We start from the raw sequence: 16,794 nt of genomic DNA on the forward strand, positions 1-16,794 counted from the left end.
TTCTATTTTGTTTCATTAGTTGAAAATTTTTCACCTTAGTACAATCCGTTAAATAAAAATAGAACTTTTATTCTACTACTTTTGGAGTGCTTAAAGTTAACATTTTTAACCTATCAGGGATTAATACTATTGTGTTTAGCTGTTCACTATAAAGTATAAATTGATACCTAATTTTCTTCACAATGAAAACCAACATTCCCAATAATATTTATTAAATTATGATTCATGTCTCCACTTATTCCTCTTAATACTTCATATGTTAAACTTTTTGATAGATTAAGGCTTATTTCTGGAATTTCTCTTGTACTTCTTGTGATATTATCTATTCTTAATTTAGAATTATTTAGTTTTATAATTATTACTTACAGTTGCAGTTTTTAAAAAGACAATTTTTTAGAGCAGTTTTAAATTCACAGCAAAATTGGCCCTCTTTCAGGGGTTAAAAATAATGAAAAATGGAAGTAAGTCTCTATTCTCCCCATAATGTCTATCAATGTCTACGCATTGCAAATCTTCTTGGTGAATATGCAGCATTTTTGTATTTTGGTTATCTCTGAAGATTGCCCTTTCATTACGCAGTAACAGAAACTTCTTTGTTTTCAGTAACAAGTTGTAGCTCTGTTAATTTATGCCAGTGGATAAGAACCATCATTTACTATCATGTTTGTTACTTTTGTTTTCCTGTGATTTGGTGAGTAAATCTGACTTTACAAAGTATACTGTTTAACTTCATATAATCATTTAGCCAAAGAGTTACTATTTTTAAAAATAAGGCAATGAGTGAAATCTATTTTCTTTAAAAATATTTAAAACTTCAGAACGTAATATAAAGACCAGAGCCTTTCAAATCTCACAGCAGATATAAAAACTAACATCTTAAGTGTTTGTCTCCCTAAAAATTGCTAAGTTGGAAGACTGAAGTACAAAAGTAATATTTTTCAGAAGAGTGGATAAAATGGATGAAATGGAAGTGGATGAAATAGGTGAATTTTCAAAAAACTCTTCCCAAGCCTCCCTGTTGGTTGCATTTTATAATATCCAAGACACCATGACTGAGAATGGGCTGTACTTGCTTTCGGAGTTGATTAGTGGCCTGTTAGAAGCCAATGGTGACTTCAGAGTGGAATACCCAGTCCTAAAGTTGCTGTCATCACTTTTCTCAAAAATATTGGTAAGACAGTCAATAGCTTTTAACCCTTCATCTGCAAATTATGGTTGTATCCTACTTTGAGATACCAGGCATCCTACAGTGGGTTTTCTCTAAGAGTTGTGCTCTTTCTAACTCCCAGTAAAAGAATTGCAAGAGAGTATGTATTATTACTTGTGATGCTACTAATAGCTACCATTTATCAAGTGCTTGCTCTGTGAGACAGGTACTTTATTGTCCTCATTTTAAAGATGAAGAAATCTGGGCTTAGAGAGGATTAAATGACTTGCTCACAGTCACACAGCTAGTAAGTATTTGAGTCAGAATTCCAAATTAGACATTCTGACTTCTGAGTGTATTTTCTTAACCACTGTGTATGTACCCTCAAATTTCCAGTGAATTTTAATAGTTATAGGACTTTATTTTTATGATAATTACATGTGCAAATGGAGACCAAGATATGGTGAAGTTATTAGGGGGGATGGAGAGACATTAGATTTAGGAAACCATAATGTATTACAATCATTATTACTATTATCAGCTTACAATATGGCTGCAGATACTCGATTTCATTTGGAGAGGTAACTTTGATCCATATTTCCAAAATAATCACAAATGGAGGTCAAGGTCACTGTTAATGATAGCTGTGCATTCAGGTAGACAATGTGGGATAGTTGGAAACTGACACTGAAATTTAACTTTACATAGAAATTTAGTTGTAGCCTCTAAATCGAATTAATTTTTATAATCTGTTTTCTTAATGTGAAATGAAATTGCAGTACCAATAAACTGATTTTTATTTATAGATGTCAGGATATTTGTTAATGTCTGTGATGGACACCATAGAGCTCAGCAACTTCAGGTTTTCCCAAGACTTCTGGAACCCACAAGAACCATTAGGGTTGAAAACCTGCCACATCATGTTCATAGTAATTACATAACAATTTTCTTTGAAAACCCCCCAAATGGAGAAGGAGTAACCAATATCCAGTATTTCCCAGATGAGAGTTCGGCCCCGGTTGAGTTTTCTGACAACAAAGGTAATCAATTTCTCTTCTTTCTTCATATTTACAGTTATTATTAACCATTTCGTGCACAAATGAAGTCAGATTAGGGGACACATAGGTAATTTAGGAAATCCACCAAAACTACCACATTCCTACTGGAATATGGAATTAATTCAAGGCTATGAACAAGTCTCTGGTGAGATCTAGCCAATTAGAATTGTTTCACATGCAGTAACAAAACAGTAACCACAATCCTCCAATAAATCTTCCCTTAACCCCAATTTCCCTATAGCATCAATTTTTGCTTTCTCCCAAACGTGTGCAGTTGTTTTTTAGACTTCTCTAAGTGCTCTTCCTTTCCTTTGGTGCCTCTCCCAGATACACTAGGGTCTCATTGGACTCACACTTAAAACCTTCCCTAGAGGATTCCCTTTGGGAAGCTGAAGTTCAGGAGACCTGAGGTGCCTGGGAATTTACATTTTTCTCGCAACCAGTGTGGCCCATAGACAATGACTGACTGGTGTGGAGGTACAAGAACCCAGTTCACTTGTCTCAAAGTTAGGACAACACTGTGATGCAATCTATATACTCCAGAGCTCCTTGCAGGCTCCCTATCTGAGGACAGACAGAAGCCAGGCTTAACCTAAACCACATTCTCTATCTTCATCTCTCACTTCCTTCAGGTTTCTCCTGAGGTCACAACTTTAATAAATCACTTGCACATGAATCCCCATTGAAGGCTATCCTTCTAGAGAATTCAACCTAATTTTATGACTTCTTTTGATTACAGCACACTATTGTTTTTAATATTTTTGACTATTATAACTATTCCTTTAAAAATGGTATTGACTTTACTTCTAATAGGTTATTTTGAATTGCTCATGCATGATTGATTGTATTTATTTAATCTCTAAGGACCAGATTATTTTTTTCCCAGAAAAAAAAAATCACTTCTCCAATATTCTAATGAATGTCAATGGGAAACTCAGATTAATTTTTACAAAACTTCACTGCAAAGTAAACATGAATAAAATAGATCTATTCCATCTTTCGTTGAGCTACTTGACAGTGGTACCATTTTAGGTAGACACATTGTATTTCAGAATCTCACTAGTATCAGGATTTCTTTTTAGGCCAAAGATTTTGTCTGAATAATATCTACCTTTTTTTTCTTTTTGATTTTTAGTGGTGGTTACCTACTTGACCAAAAAGCTTGTCTTCAATGAAAGGCCCATCTCTGTGTTTCCCTATCATGTGTCTTTGGACACAGCCTTGTTTAGAAGGAAGAAGCCCCTGAGAAAGTTGCCGGCACTACTTCTGGTGGCCCTGAGTCATCTCATATGGAAGAATCTTGCAGAGAAAGCATCACCTGATTGGAATGCTAATTATCAAAGGGGGAGGGGTCACTGTGAGGTAACATGGCCCCAAGTCAGCTGTGAGGGGCTGGAAGGTAACACTCAGCTCTGTGGCCACCAAATTCACTCAAGGAAAAACAAAGGTCAATGTCATCCAGATCTGGAGAGAAGATGTTTCTAAAAAATTCTCTCATATTATGTCTAAATATCAAATCACCAAATTGAATGTGAAGCCAGCAGTATGGGAGGACATAAAAAGCTGCATGGACAATGATAGGATTTTGATTGAGTCTGATATGTTCAAGGAGATGGTCATAATAATAGGTTGTTTGGAGGATGTAAAAGGAATTGTAACACAAAGACACCAACCAAAACATCAAAAAGGAAAAACAAAATTTGACAGAAAATGTGACTGGTTCTTCTGGGAGGTTTTCTTGTCCTCACATCAGTGCTTTGAAAGAGTCTATACCCAAGGGATTTTCAGGGTGAGAGGTCATTAATACCAGACTGCATGCAGAAGAGTACAAAGTGAAGAATGAAATTCCTGAGCAAGTGAAAAAGATTGATCAAGAAGCCCATCACCAGCACTTCTGGAGTTTTCTGTTTGTTTTAGAAAGTACAGTATGAAAAATTCTCTAAGGCTCTTTTAAGCAAAGAAAATTCATATCCTTTTTGACTTAGATCAGACATGGAAAATATATTTCATTTCATGGGTTACCGCTGACCAAATGGTATTTGTTGCCTTAAGCTCTGTGTTGAGAAAGAGTCTCAGACTTTGGGTTGATTGAAAAAGCGTGCTGACACCAATGGATAATGTCTGTCACAGGTGTGGGGTGTATGGGGGGTGATGTGTGCCATATTTTTATTATTCGTAAGTGTGAAAATACCATCAGGTAGATTGTCTCCTCTTCTGTGAAAAATGAATTTAAGTGTTGTGTCTTTTATTAGCTACTAGTTTGACTTTGAACAAGAGGCTTCACCTCTTTGCATACTGGTTTCCTTTTCAGGAGAATGAAGTTTCTGTACTAGATGATCTGTGATGCTTCTTTAAATTCTAAAATTCTATGACTGACTAATAGTCAAACTACAAATGTATTATTTTAGGGAACTAAGGGGTATGTCTTTGTATGGATTCCCTCAGAAAAGGAACTGAGACAGATTCAAAGGCAAATGATTTAAATAGGGAAGTAAAGGACACTGATAGGCTGCATTGTCAAATCAGTTACCATTTAATCCCACTGGAGAAACCCAGAGTGAATCTGGGAGGCTAGGCTGCTGGGGTAGTTTTACACCAGCTCCTGTCAATCACTGGATGAGAGGGTTTGGGTTGGTGTGGAGGGTGCCTTAATTTACCTGCGCTTTCTCTGTGCTACACTGGCAAGCAAAGCAGACTTTGGGATTATATATAGAAAGTTCTCACGCAAGAAATGCAGTTGGAAATATGACCAGGGTGCCTTTAAATTGTAAGAGCTAGAGGATATGCACAGGGTTTGCTAGGCTGGGATTCTTAGGGGAATAAGTAAAAGAACTCATTGGCATTTGGGGTGTTAAATACAATCGATACTCAAACATTGTGATAATAAATTGTAAGCTTTTGAATCTTAGAGTTGGTTATGAGTTGAGATAGAGAGGTCTGTGAAATACAATTATTTTCTGTTTGGGCACCTAGGAGGAAAGTCTTCAGGCAACATTGCCTGATTGTTCTTTTCACTGTTTTCTTCCTAGGCAAGACACCAAATAAGCTGGAATGGTTGTCTTTCAACCGGAAATGTTCTAGCCTCAACCCAAACCAAAGAAGGCCTGAACCTCATGTTGATAAGTGGAGATGTTTCATATTTCTGTGTAAGTGGTGCTATTTAGTAAATCCACAAAGGAGCAATGAGATCTAATTAACTGGTTCTGAGATTTGACGTCAACAATTAAGATCATAGAAATTTGAGAAGTTAAACTCACCTGAGGTTCATGCAGGGCCATACTTACCATCTCATATTCTTCTACGTGTCGTCGTATGGCGATATCCAAGTTTAACCACAAATCAGGTTGTGAAATCCACCTCTTTTATTTTGCTACAACTTATCTTGACCTACTCTCAACCCAGTTTCTGTTTTCCTCTCCTGTTCCACCAGTATTAATGGGAAAGACATATATATATATATATATATATATATATATATATATATATATATATCACATTTATAATATCACCTGTCACAAACACACCCTGTTGCTCCCGCCTGAGCCCTTTCTGAGACAAAGGCAGAATGAGGAGGGAGAAAGGTTACCAGTACAGGTGCAAAATGCTCAGCTTGGCTCTTGCCTGCCCCTCTCCTCCTATGCTTCCTTTTCCTTGGAATCATCAATTAGCAGGAGATGTAGGCCCTTTATTCCATCTATAGTTGACATCCATGAAACTCATTCCTGGCTATACATCAGAATTACCTGGGAAACTTTTAAAAATTCTGATGTCCAGGCCCCTCCCCTAAAGATCCTGATTTTAACTGGTCAGGTATGTGGTCTAGGTATTAGTAGTTTTTGAAAGCATTCCAGGTGGTTCTGATATGCATCTAGGGCTGAGAATTACTGATTTGGAGTCTTCTTCAGAATTCTATAGCCCCCACCATTTTGACACTTGCTATTTACCTTCAGTTGGCACACATTCAAGACTAATGGAAACACAATCCTTCTGAGAAATTTGGAGACTCTTATGGATTATGAGCCACTGGAAACATTCTTTGCTTTTGCTGCAGCTAATGGGATGGCAGAGGGGAGGCAGCCAGACGGCTTGTTCGGGTTCTCTAGAATTTTAAATAGAGTCCTTAGACTCCTTTGTCACATGGGTTCAGTACCTTGTCCTCAGATCTGCAGGTCGAGAAGTTCAATCATATCATTTTACCCAGACTTGATCTGACACTAATCAAATTCAAGAGATGCATTTGTAAAACTGGAATTATAATTGTTTAACTTGCAACAGGAAAGATAATTGCCATGGCTTCCGGTAATAATGAGCTGTGTAGCTGACTGTTTTGAGATTACTTGGTGAATATAATCAGACTAGGAAAGAACTGGATGACATAAAAGTACAGTAAGTTTCTTTTGCACTCTAGGGGTAGGCATAGTGTAGTGGTTACACAGACCAAGTTCTAAAGACAGTTGTGGAAGGGTTCAAATATCACTCTAGCACCACTGACCAGCCATTGAACTTGATCAACATCTCACTTATGCCTCAATGTCCTTATCTATAAATATGATGACAATATTAAGGTTGTTGTGAGGTTTAAATAAAATAATTAATATATAAAACACTTAGCACCTTCCTGGCACCTACTAAAGACTCAGAAAATGATAGCTATTATCATTATCTACTTACCATGGACCACTTTAAATTTGACCTCACCCAATTAGTACTATAATCTAACTGAGATAGATATCAATTGCCCTCATCTTATAGAGAAGGAAACCAGGGTCTTTCCGTTCCATAGTCTGTTAAGTTGATTATTTTTTTATTTTTTTATTTTTTATTTATTTATTTTTTCAGAGTGGTACATTTATTAGAATTGATGGATCTACATTAACACATTATCATTCAGAGTCCATAGTTTGAATTACGGTTTACTCTTCGTATTGTACATTCTATGGGTTTAGACAGATATATAATGACATGTATCCAACATTAGAGTATTATACAAAGTAGTTTGACTGCCCTAAAATTCCCGTTTTCTCTGTCTATTTATCCCTTTCTCTCTTTTTTTAAATTTTTTATTATTTTTGTTTTTTTATTTTTATTTTTATTTTTTATTTATTAGTTTCAGGTGTACAAGACAAGGTAATACTTAGACGTTCATCATTTATATCCCTCACACTGTGAACCCCCCTCCCCCCATGTTAAGTTGATTATTAAACTCTCATCAACTCGTAGCAGGATACCTTTTCTCACCATTGGATGATGCTGTATAAACTTTGGAATCCTCTTAAACTTTCTTCTCTGAATTCCTTTCCCTATCCAGTTTGTTTCCAAGCCTCTTTCCACAGTGTCTTCTGTACATGCCCTTCTCATTCCCATAGTCCATTGTTGTTTCAGCATCCCCCAGTCTCCCCTTAGTACTGGCCTCACCTTCCTGCCTTTAGTCTCTCACCCTCCAATCTGTCCTCTACATTACTGTTTGCTGCACATCTCAAAAACATATCAGGTGCTCCCTATAGGATAAAGGATAAAGCCTATAGGATAAAGCCCCCAAGAGTGTGGGTTTTCAGAGTCCTCCATCATCTGGCCCCAAATCCCTTTCCAGCCCTGTCTCTCGTCATTGAAACTCTCCTTTAGCTAAATTGGATGATTCTCTGACCTTTCTCAATTCTATGTGTTTTCTTAGATGTTCAGCCACCTGGAATGCCTTACCACCTTCTTTCTACCTGTCCCAGTTATATCCCTTATCCCCTTTGTCCTAGACTAACCAGTGCAGTCTAAATGATTCCTACCATTTTTGAAATTTGATAGTAATTAATAATTATGTATTTAATACTGTTTCTTTTGATTATCTTGAGCTGATTTAAACATTAAGACTATTTAACTTCTTTACACGTTGATGTATTGCTTCCCCAAACTGTGTAGGAATCAGTAAGTAGAAAGGGAGGCCGCCAATGGGAGTGAGGTGAAAGTGGGCTGGCTCCAGTTTTTTCAGAAGGCTCACTCACTCTTGTCCCTGGCAGGGAGCTTCTCGGGTCTGGAGATTAGTTTATGTTAACTAACTTCATGTAAGATAGAAGTGGATCCATGAATGCCGATTATTAACTTAGAGTGAGAAATAGAACTGTTATGTAGCCAAGAGACATAGCCACATTGCACTTTTTAAAAAAATATATAAATGCCATTTAATATTAGTTTCTGGTATACAGTATAGTGATTAGACATGTACATAATTTATGCAGTGATCCCCCTGATTAGTCTAGTACCCACCTGGCACTATGCATAGTTGTTGCAACATTATTGACTATATTCTCTATGCTGTACTTTACATCCCTGTGACTATTTTGTAACTACTTATTTGTATTTCTTCATCCCTTCACCTTTTTCACCCAACTCCCCATCTCTCCTCTCCTCTGGCAACCATCAGTTTGTTCTCTGTATCTATTAGTCTGTTCCTCTTTTGTTTGTTCATTTGTTTTGTTCTTTAGAGTCCACATATACACAAGATCACATGGTATTTGTCTTTGTCAGTCTGACTTATTTCACTTAGCATAATACCCTTATGATGAGGAAGAGCTCCCCAAGGAACCAGAATACTCAAAATGCACCTGATCTGAGTATTCTCCCTTCCAAATGTGAACACAATATGATGAAATTAGATGAATTGAATATCTAGTATCTATTGGTATCAGGTAATGACCCATCTCACTCACCAAAGACATAGTCTCAGAACAGACATTGGAGAGCTCAATGCCCCTGGATAGGCCTGAATGGACACTGTGTCCCTTCACTCCAGTGACCATCCTTTGTCTAGGCCTTTAGGGCTGGCCAGACCCCCTCTTCAGGACCCATTCTTTTTTGTATATATTTTAATAATGTCAAAACCATCATCCTCAGTTCTTGCCTGCCTAAAAGCAATTCTCTCTCTCTTCCTGTCTCTCTCGATCTCTCTTTCTGCTTCTGCCTGTCACTCTCTCTTTTTTCAGTCTTTTTCTCTGGTCTGTGTTTCACTCATTTTTATAGCTCTACTCTGACTCATAACATGTTGCTAGACAGTAGTGGGTAATATATTTCCTTAATTTCTAAGTTTTGGGGCTCACCTCATTATAGTGTTTAAGTACTAACAACAGATTGTAAGCTCCTTGAGGGTAGGGCTGACAAGTCAGTAGGAGAGGCAAAACACATCTTGTGCATTACTCCAGAATACTTAGCAAGTCGTAGATGCTCAATAACTATTTATTGATTCGACCTCTAACATATCGTCGCTGTTTTCTTTTAGGCCGATGTCATTGTCAACACTGTTCCTAAGGATCTTCAGCTCGGACGAGGATCACTATCTCAGGCTCTTTTGCAGAGAGCTGGTCCAATGCTGCAGAAAGAGTTAAATGCCACCAGACAGGAAACAGAGGAGAAAGTGGGTAGCATATTCATGACAAGTGGCTGCAATCTGGACTGCAAAGCTGTCCTCCACGTGGTGGCTCCAGGCTGGGATAATGGAGCTGGGTCTTCTTCGCAGGTAGAAAAAGTCCTTAGTTCTCCACTTCATTTGATAGCTATGGTAATCTTCTTCTGGCATGCTATAGATCTGTGGGAATTTATCCCACAGGGGACATTTGGCTTATTACAATTGCTACTGATAGCTAGGGAGTAGAGGCCAGGGATGCTGTCAAATATCCCGCGAGGCATATACCAGTCCCCACAATAAAGAATTTTCTGGCCCACATTGAGAAACCTTTGCACTGATTGAATCCTGTCCATTTATTGAAATCTTTATTACATTCCATGAAGAGTCCATCCTACCTACTAGTTATTTCGGAGTGTTTGATTCTTAAAAGCAGTAACAATCATTGGGGTTCTCCAGGAATAGTGTCTGAAGATTAGTTTAGTAATCCCTCAGTATCACTAAGAGATGTGGCCAGAACAGTAGTGAAGAATGAAGAAGGGTCAGTGCCCTTTTTTTGATGACTTAATTCTCACCTTTACATCTAGTTTAACCCCAAACTTTATTTTTTTCAGAATGTAAAAGTAATATATGTATATTGCAGAAAATAAAAATCATAATCCTAGAGATAACTTTGGTTAGCATTTTACTGTGTTTCCTTCAAACCTATTTTGTGCATATTTATTTCTTAGTTGAGATTTCCCTTCCAAACATGTTTTAATCCTGCTTTTAAAAATTTAATGTAAACATTTCCCCGTGTTGCTTAAAACTCTTCATAAACGTGACTTTCAATTGTGATGGGATTCTATTATTTTTGTAACCATTCTCATGCTATTGGACCATGCCCTTCTGCACTCATTTGAATCTCTCTGGAAAGTCCTCTCCCCTCTTCTTGGTTTCCCTTTCTGACTCCCCAGGCGCTGACAAAGCCAACAGGAATAGAGAGGGCCTAGTCAGAGTTGATGGAGCCACAGTTCTTTCTGTTTCCCACCAGCTTGAGCCCTAACTTATGTAAACGTATTTTGTACATTTCAGATCATGGCAAACATAATCAAGAAATGTTTGACGACCGTAGAACAGCAATCTTTCTCATCAATCACATTTCCCATGATTGGAACAGGAAATTTGGGGTTTCCCAAAGCTGTTTTTGCTGACCTAATTCTTTCAGAAGTGTTCAAATATAGTAGCAGCGTGTGGCTGAAAACCTTACAGAAAGTTCACTTTCTGGTACATTTAGATGATGATGAAAGCCGTCAGGTATGGTTAAATATGAATATTTTTTTAGTCATTCTGGCAAGTGAACCTAAGTGCAATCAGATGTCTTTGTAGATTTATAAATAGCAGCATTTTCCACTTCCTTGCCCATAAGTGTTAGTTGCTGATGGGGGTTGTCATGTGGCTTAACTGTGAGGTAACACTGATAACACATACAATCCTTCTTACACAGTTTATCAAAAGACAATATAATCTATAATAAATAAATTCTTAGAAAGTAGAAAGTTATTGGCATAAAAGTGGCCGAGACACTTTAACAATGACTAAATTAAAGCTTTATCTATAGGGAAAAAGGCAGAGAAGAGAAACCACGAGAGTTTACTTACTTGGATAGAATCTAGCCAGTCTGTAAAAGTCTATGAGGGTCTAAAGCTAGAGATACCAGTACCATACTTAGTCGTGGACAAGCAGTCAAAGCGCACTTACCAAGTACTTAGCACTAGCACTGCCCTTGTACGGTGCCATTCCTTGAGAAGTGCCCTTTAGCTGATTGGCTCACCAAACTCTACTTTCACCCTTGAAAAAGTTCTATCGATTTTATATAAATTGTGCAAACTCATAACAAAAATGCAAACAATAGAAAAGAGTACAAAGAAGAAAGGTACAGCTAGGTTTGAATCTTGGTTTTGACATTTAAAGGTTGAGTGAAATAACCTCTTTGAATCTCATTGTATTATGTGTAAAATGAGCATGGCAATAATACCTCTCAGAATGTGAGAATTAAGAGAATGTATTTTGGGGGTAGCTGGTTAGCTCAGTTGGTTACAGCGCGGTGCTCTTAATAATAAGGTTGCCAGTTCGATCCCCACATGGGCCCCTGTGAGCTGCCCCCTCTACAACTGGATTGAAACAACTACTTGACTTGGAGCTGATGGGTCCTGGAAAAACACACTTAAAATAAATAAAAGTTAAAGAAAAAGAGGATGTATTTAAAATTGCTAGCACATAGCAAACCTCAAAACTGGTTGCAGAAGTAGTTACTGTTACCTGACTTTAAGAGCAATTGCTACAACTTCCTAACATAGCACTTTAAAAAATATATCAAATATAATTTTCTTTTCTGAGTTCTTAGTTATTCTCAGGCATTTGGGAAGGAAGTATGGTCTTCCCACAAAATAATGTAAATCAGCACTGGCATTTATTGAGAAAATTCCTAGGTTGAATCACAACCCTTTAATTAAAAAGTCTCTGAGGTAAGAGGAAATCTATTGAGGACTATTGTTCCTAATTGATGTCTGATGTTCATTGTTCCAAAGAATTGGATTAATATTTCATAACATTGTTGTGGTCAGTAACTGTGTTTCTTTCCATTTCCAGGCCTTTTTAGATAAATTCACTAGGTGGTCAAGCGAAAATCCTAATGAAGACAAGATTCTCATGGCTAGAGATTTCCAAGGTCTGGTAAAGTTGTTCCACTGAGGAAATATTTCCCTTTGCTTAGTTAGCTGGAGTCCAATAGAAAGAGACAATTGCCTGTGAAGAACAAATCAGTGATGGAGGAGCTGTTAGAGCATGTTCCATTCTCTGGACACGCAAAGAATAAATCATATTGTTCTGAACCACACCACTGGTAATGAGGCCAGACTTTCTAAGATATGATCATAAAAGATAACTATGCATGACACTAAACTTTACTGATTGCTTTAATATAAATTATATTATTTAAACCTAACCATGGCCCCAGGGGCAGGTGGTTCTGTTGCCATTGTACACATGTGGAAAGGGAGATCTAAAGAATTTAAGGGATATGTAAAAATGGCATATCTAAGTTGTAAAGTCTCAGAACATAGAGTGGACAATAATATGCCAACATGTTAAAGGTAATTTCCTCAGAGCAGCCTTGATATTGCTGTTCCAGGGGGATAAAGTGGCAGAAGAGCTCATGTTTGGTTAGTGAGCTGTTGTTGAACATTGGACAACCACTCTGAGACCATTTTCCTTTTTGTAAAACAGTAATAAAAGGATCTCCCAGAAGTACACACTTTCAGTTATAAGATGAATAAGCTCTGGAGACCTAATGTATAGCGTGGGGACGATAGTTAATAATCATGTATTGTATAAATTTGCTAAGAGAGTAGATCTCAAGGGATCTATCTCATCACACACACACACACACAAGGTAACTGTGTGAGGTGACAGGTGTGTTACTTAGCTCAATTGTGGCAATCGCTTCACAATGTATACATATATAAAAACCTGACATTGTACACGTTAAATATATAACATTTTTATTTGTCAATCATACTTTAATAAAGCTGAAAAAAAAAAGAATCTCCCAGAGATGTCAGCATGAAATGAGTGTGCACTTTATCCCCTTCTTTCTCACACAGCAACTTTTATAGACAGACGGGCCAATCAAATGTTTCTGCCTCATCCTATTTAAGAGAGAAAATATAGATACTTCCATGGCCACAAAGCATTGTTTTCTAATATCCTTTAAAAAAGATCACCCAGCAGTTTAATAGGCTAGGAGACATGGTGATGTTTGGGTTTACCTAGGAGAAAGAAAGCGGAGAACTGGGAAGAGAACTGGTCCCCATCATGTTTGTTCTTCGGGCAGGAGCCAGCTATTCTCTCATCCATCTTCTTTCTTTTCAGGTCTCTTCAGAACTGTCACTAACCCTAAGTGCACAACATATCAAATGAAAATTGGTGCAATTACTTTCCAGGTTGCTCTTGGAGATATCACTGAAGAAAGCGCAGATGTTATTGTAAACTCAACAGCAAGGATGTTTAATCTGAAATCAGGTACTTTACTTAAGCAATATCCTTTCTTGTAACTTTTAATATGACTAATGTTGGGAAGGAAATTATGGCTACTGTTGCCCTCAGTAGACAGAGAGGTTTGTAGAAAATATGCAGACCCTGGAATCAGAAAGACCTGGGTTCGAATTCCAGCTATACCACTTACCATTGTGTGGCCTTGGACAAATCACTTAACCTCTCTGAACCTCAGTTTCTCTGCCTGTCATATGCCTATTTCCCAAGAAGCGTTAGTTGGGGGCAAAGCAATGTAAAGGTGGGGTGTACCTGATACATCATACTTAGTCAATGTCAACTGTCATCCCCTTTTTAGCTCTGAACTATCAAAATTGCACATTTATAATTTAATCAGTTTAAGTTCTATTTTTATTTTCCTTTTTATGTAACTCAGTTAGTACTCACATCTCACCTCCTTTAACTCTTCTCTTGTCTACACTATACTAATCCAAAATGAAATTCAAACTCTTTTTCTTGATTTTCCCTAAAATGTTTGACTACCCCCATTGATATAACACTTTTGAGCATGCCCACTCCACGTGTCTATTCATTTATAACTTATATACATATACTCATATATTTTATGTATTATAAAACATTAATTTTTAAATTAAAAGGGCAAGATAAAATATACATAGAAATAGATATTTAAATGTTTTCTAAATCGCAAAATACAATGCAGAAGTGAATCTGTATAATATCCAATGTATCAGTTATTCAAAATGTTGACATAAAGAACATTCAATTGTTTGAAACATGGTAAATTGAACAGACTGCATTTATCCCTGCCACATTTGAAACTGTAAAGCAACAGTAAAGAAATTAAAAAAATATAAACCCACAGAGAAAAAGAGAGTTGGAGGGAAAACAACAATGAACAAGAGATAGCAACATATTTTCAGAAGATGGGAAGCAGCTAGCCAGTGTAGGTAACCGACACGGGGTGGAGAAAACTTTGTACCTGTGGGAGAGAATGGCAGCCCCTAGACAGGAACTGGAGGCAGCAGAAACCTGGAAAGCAGGGGACAAGAAAAGAGATGAAAACAGAATTGGATGAAATTCTGTATGAGGAGCACTTAGACCTCTTGATTCCACCCCCCATCCTGTGTACCATTAACTTTCCTTGCTCTTCCCCGGCCAGAGATGGGATATTTATTCTCTACAGAAACTAAACCAGAGAGATTTTGGTCTTAGCACACCAGGCACAGATGAGATGACCATAGGGAGCTAGAGGGAACTGTTTCAGTGACGTCTCTGTACTGAACAGTGAGTGCCCAGCCTCTCCCCATGGGGCTCCCTGAACAGCAGATAGCCTTACGCCTTCCAGACATGAGATTGGAGGATTCTTCTGGGGACAAACTGACTGCCCAAAAGTCCAGTACTTACTGCCTGCTCACCTTACACTGAAGCCTACTGGTCAACAAGCTTCCTGCAGACGGAGCTTCCAAATTCACTCTTGAAGATGAATGGACTGACAAAGATCACCTGATGTTTGAGGAAAACCTCCACCATTACAAAGTCAGAGACCAAAACAAATGAACTAAAAAAAAGGAGTTTTGAAAAAGAGACAATTCATAACGCACACATAATCAAGGAGACACAGGTAGATAGATGTAGATGGATGGATGGATGGATGGATGGATGGATGGATGGATGGATGGATAGATAGATAATCGATCTTCATGATGGTAAAGTAACATTTATTCAATATTTTCTGTGTGCCAGATTCTGTGCTAAGCATTTTTCATCCATTATTTCTTTCCATGTTCAGACAACCCTGTGAGGGAAGTACTATGTCGACCTCTGTGTAACAGAAGGAACCGACTAGTCACAAATTAGCTAATAAGTGGTGGAGTGAAATCTGATCCATTCTGTCAAAATGCAAAATCCATGTTTTCAACCACTCAACCCAGCTGTCATTGGATGTGACCAAAATGGTGATGTTACAGCCTGAATGGAAGATTCATTGGACTGAGGCCAGCCAACTATTTGTCTAATTGTGAAAAATCAAACAAAATTAAATAATCAAATCAAAGAACTCAAGTAAAATGCTCAATTTTATTATAGTTTTGAGATCTATGTTTCTTGTTTGTATCAGAACTTTTATTTTTATATTTTTCATTCAATTTTGTAAAATAATAAACATAGAATGCAAAAAAGTTCAAATAACTGCAAAAATATCCCTGCACAAATAGAGGCAGTAAAAATGTAGACACTAGAGACTTTTAGCTGTTGGGCATTGCCATCATGCTTTGGATCAGATTGTTTATTCATCAGCCATTGAATGAAGGTTGCTATAGAAAAGGGATTTTTTGGCAGGGGTGGGAGAGTGGGGGGCCTGGGCATCAGTGTATTATGCACAAAAGGGTAAGCGGAACAAAAGTCTAATGTACAAAAACTAGAACCACTTACTGAAGTTTAACTGATGCTTTTTACCATTAACATGTCTTATTTAGGAGTTTCCAAAGCAATTTTAGAAGGTGCTGGGCCAGCTGTGGAAGATGAATGTGCTGTCCTAGGTATGGTCACATGTTACTTTTGCCTACAACCTATTGAAAATTAGAGGGCTGAGAATAGTATGAGAGAACCTATGGGTGGACTAAGTGGAGAGCATTTTGGAAGAAGGTTGGTTTATTGGGAGAGCAGACATAGGTAGGTCTCTATGGTTGCTGTGGGGGAGAGGTCCTTTATCCTACCATCCCATCTGTCTCTTCCTTTCTGAGTATTAAAAAGAACCCAGGCCTGGGTCCTAATAATCCAGGCTCCACCACATACTGAAGGATCCTGAGCACATCATCTAACCCTTTAGAACTTTGCTTCTCTCATGGGTAAGACGATTCTACTAATGAGGAATATAGTAATGGCTGCCCCACAAGTGGTTGTGAGGACCAGAAGGAACAATGAATGTAAGAAAAGTTTTGTAAATGTAAATTCAAGTGCTGTACAAATTATCTTTTGCTTTCCCCAGTCTTGTTCTACTTCACATTGCACATCGTGTAGCTGACTGCTATATTTTTTATGAATGAATGCGGGAGCCTGGGTGGGTCTGAGGGTTTTTCTGATCCCAACCGGTTCTCCAGTTCTGACACTACCTTCCTGAAGTTAGCACCAGATTCTAAAAGTTAAAG

The 16,794-nt window shown here is 37.7% G+C and overlaps 1 protein-coding gene across 3 annotated transcripts in view; it reads left to right on the plus strand.

Annotated features, from left to right (window-relative positions):
- PARP15 (poly(ADP-ribose) polymerase family member 15) overlaps positions 1 to 16,794 on the plus strand; it is a 31,794-nt gene that overhangs the window by 1,512 nt on the left and 13,488 nt on the right. For 2 of the 3 annotated variants that reach the window (XM_081069177.1, XM_081069179.1), the window contains exons 2-7: positions 5,235 to 5,351; positions 9,470 to 9,706; positions 10,667 to 10,888; positions 12,224 to 12,302; positions 13,505 to 13,654; positions 16,123 to 16,185. In XM_081069177.1, the coding sequence (XP_080925303.1) occupies positions 5,235 to 5,351; positions 9,470 to 9,706; positions 10,667 to 10,888; positions 12,224 to 12,302; positions 13,505 to 13,654; positions 16,123 to 16,185 (868 nt within the window). Of the gene's footprint in view, positions 1 to 5,210; positions 5,352 to 9,469; positions 9,707 to 10,666; positions 10,889 to 12,223; positions 12,303 to 13,504; positions 13,655 to 16,122; positions 16,186 to 16,794 lie in introns of those variants that run through there. The other variant, XM_081069178.1, reaches the window with a different exon arrangement.

Source organism: Rhinolophus hipposideros (genome assembly GCF_964194185.1).
Source record: "Rhinolophus hipposideros genome assembly, chromosome: 2".
NCBI classification, from domain to species: Eukaryota; Metazoa; Chordata; class Mammalia; order Chiroptera; family Rhinolophidae; genus Rhinolophus; species Rhinolophus hipposideros.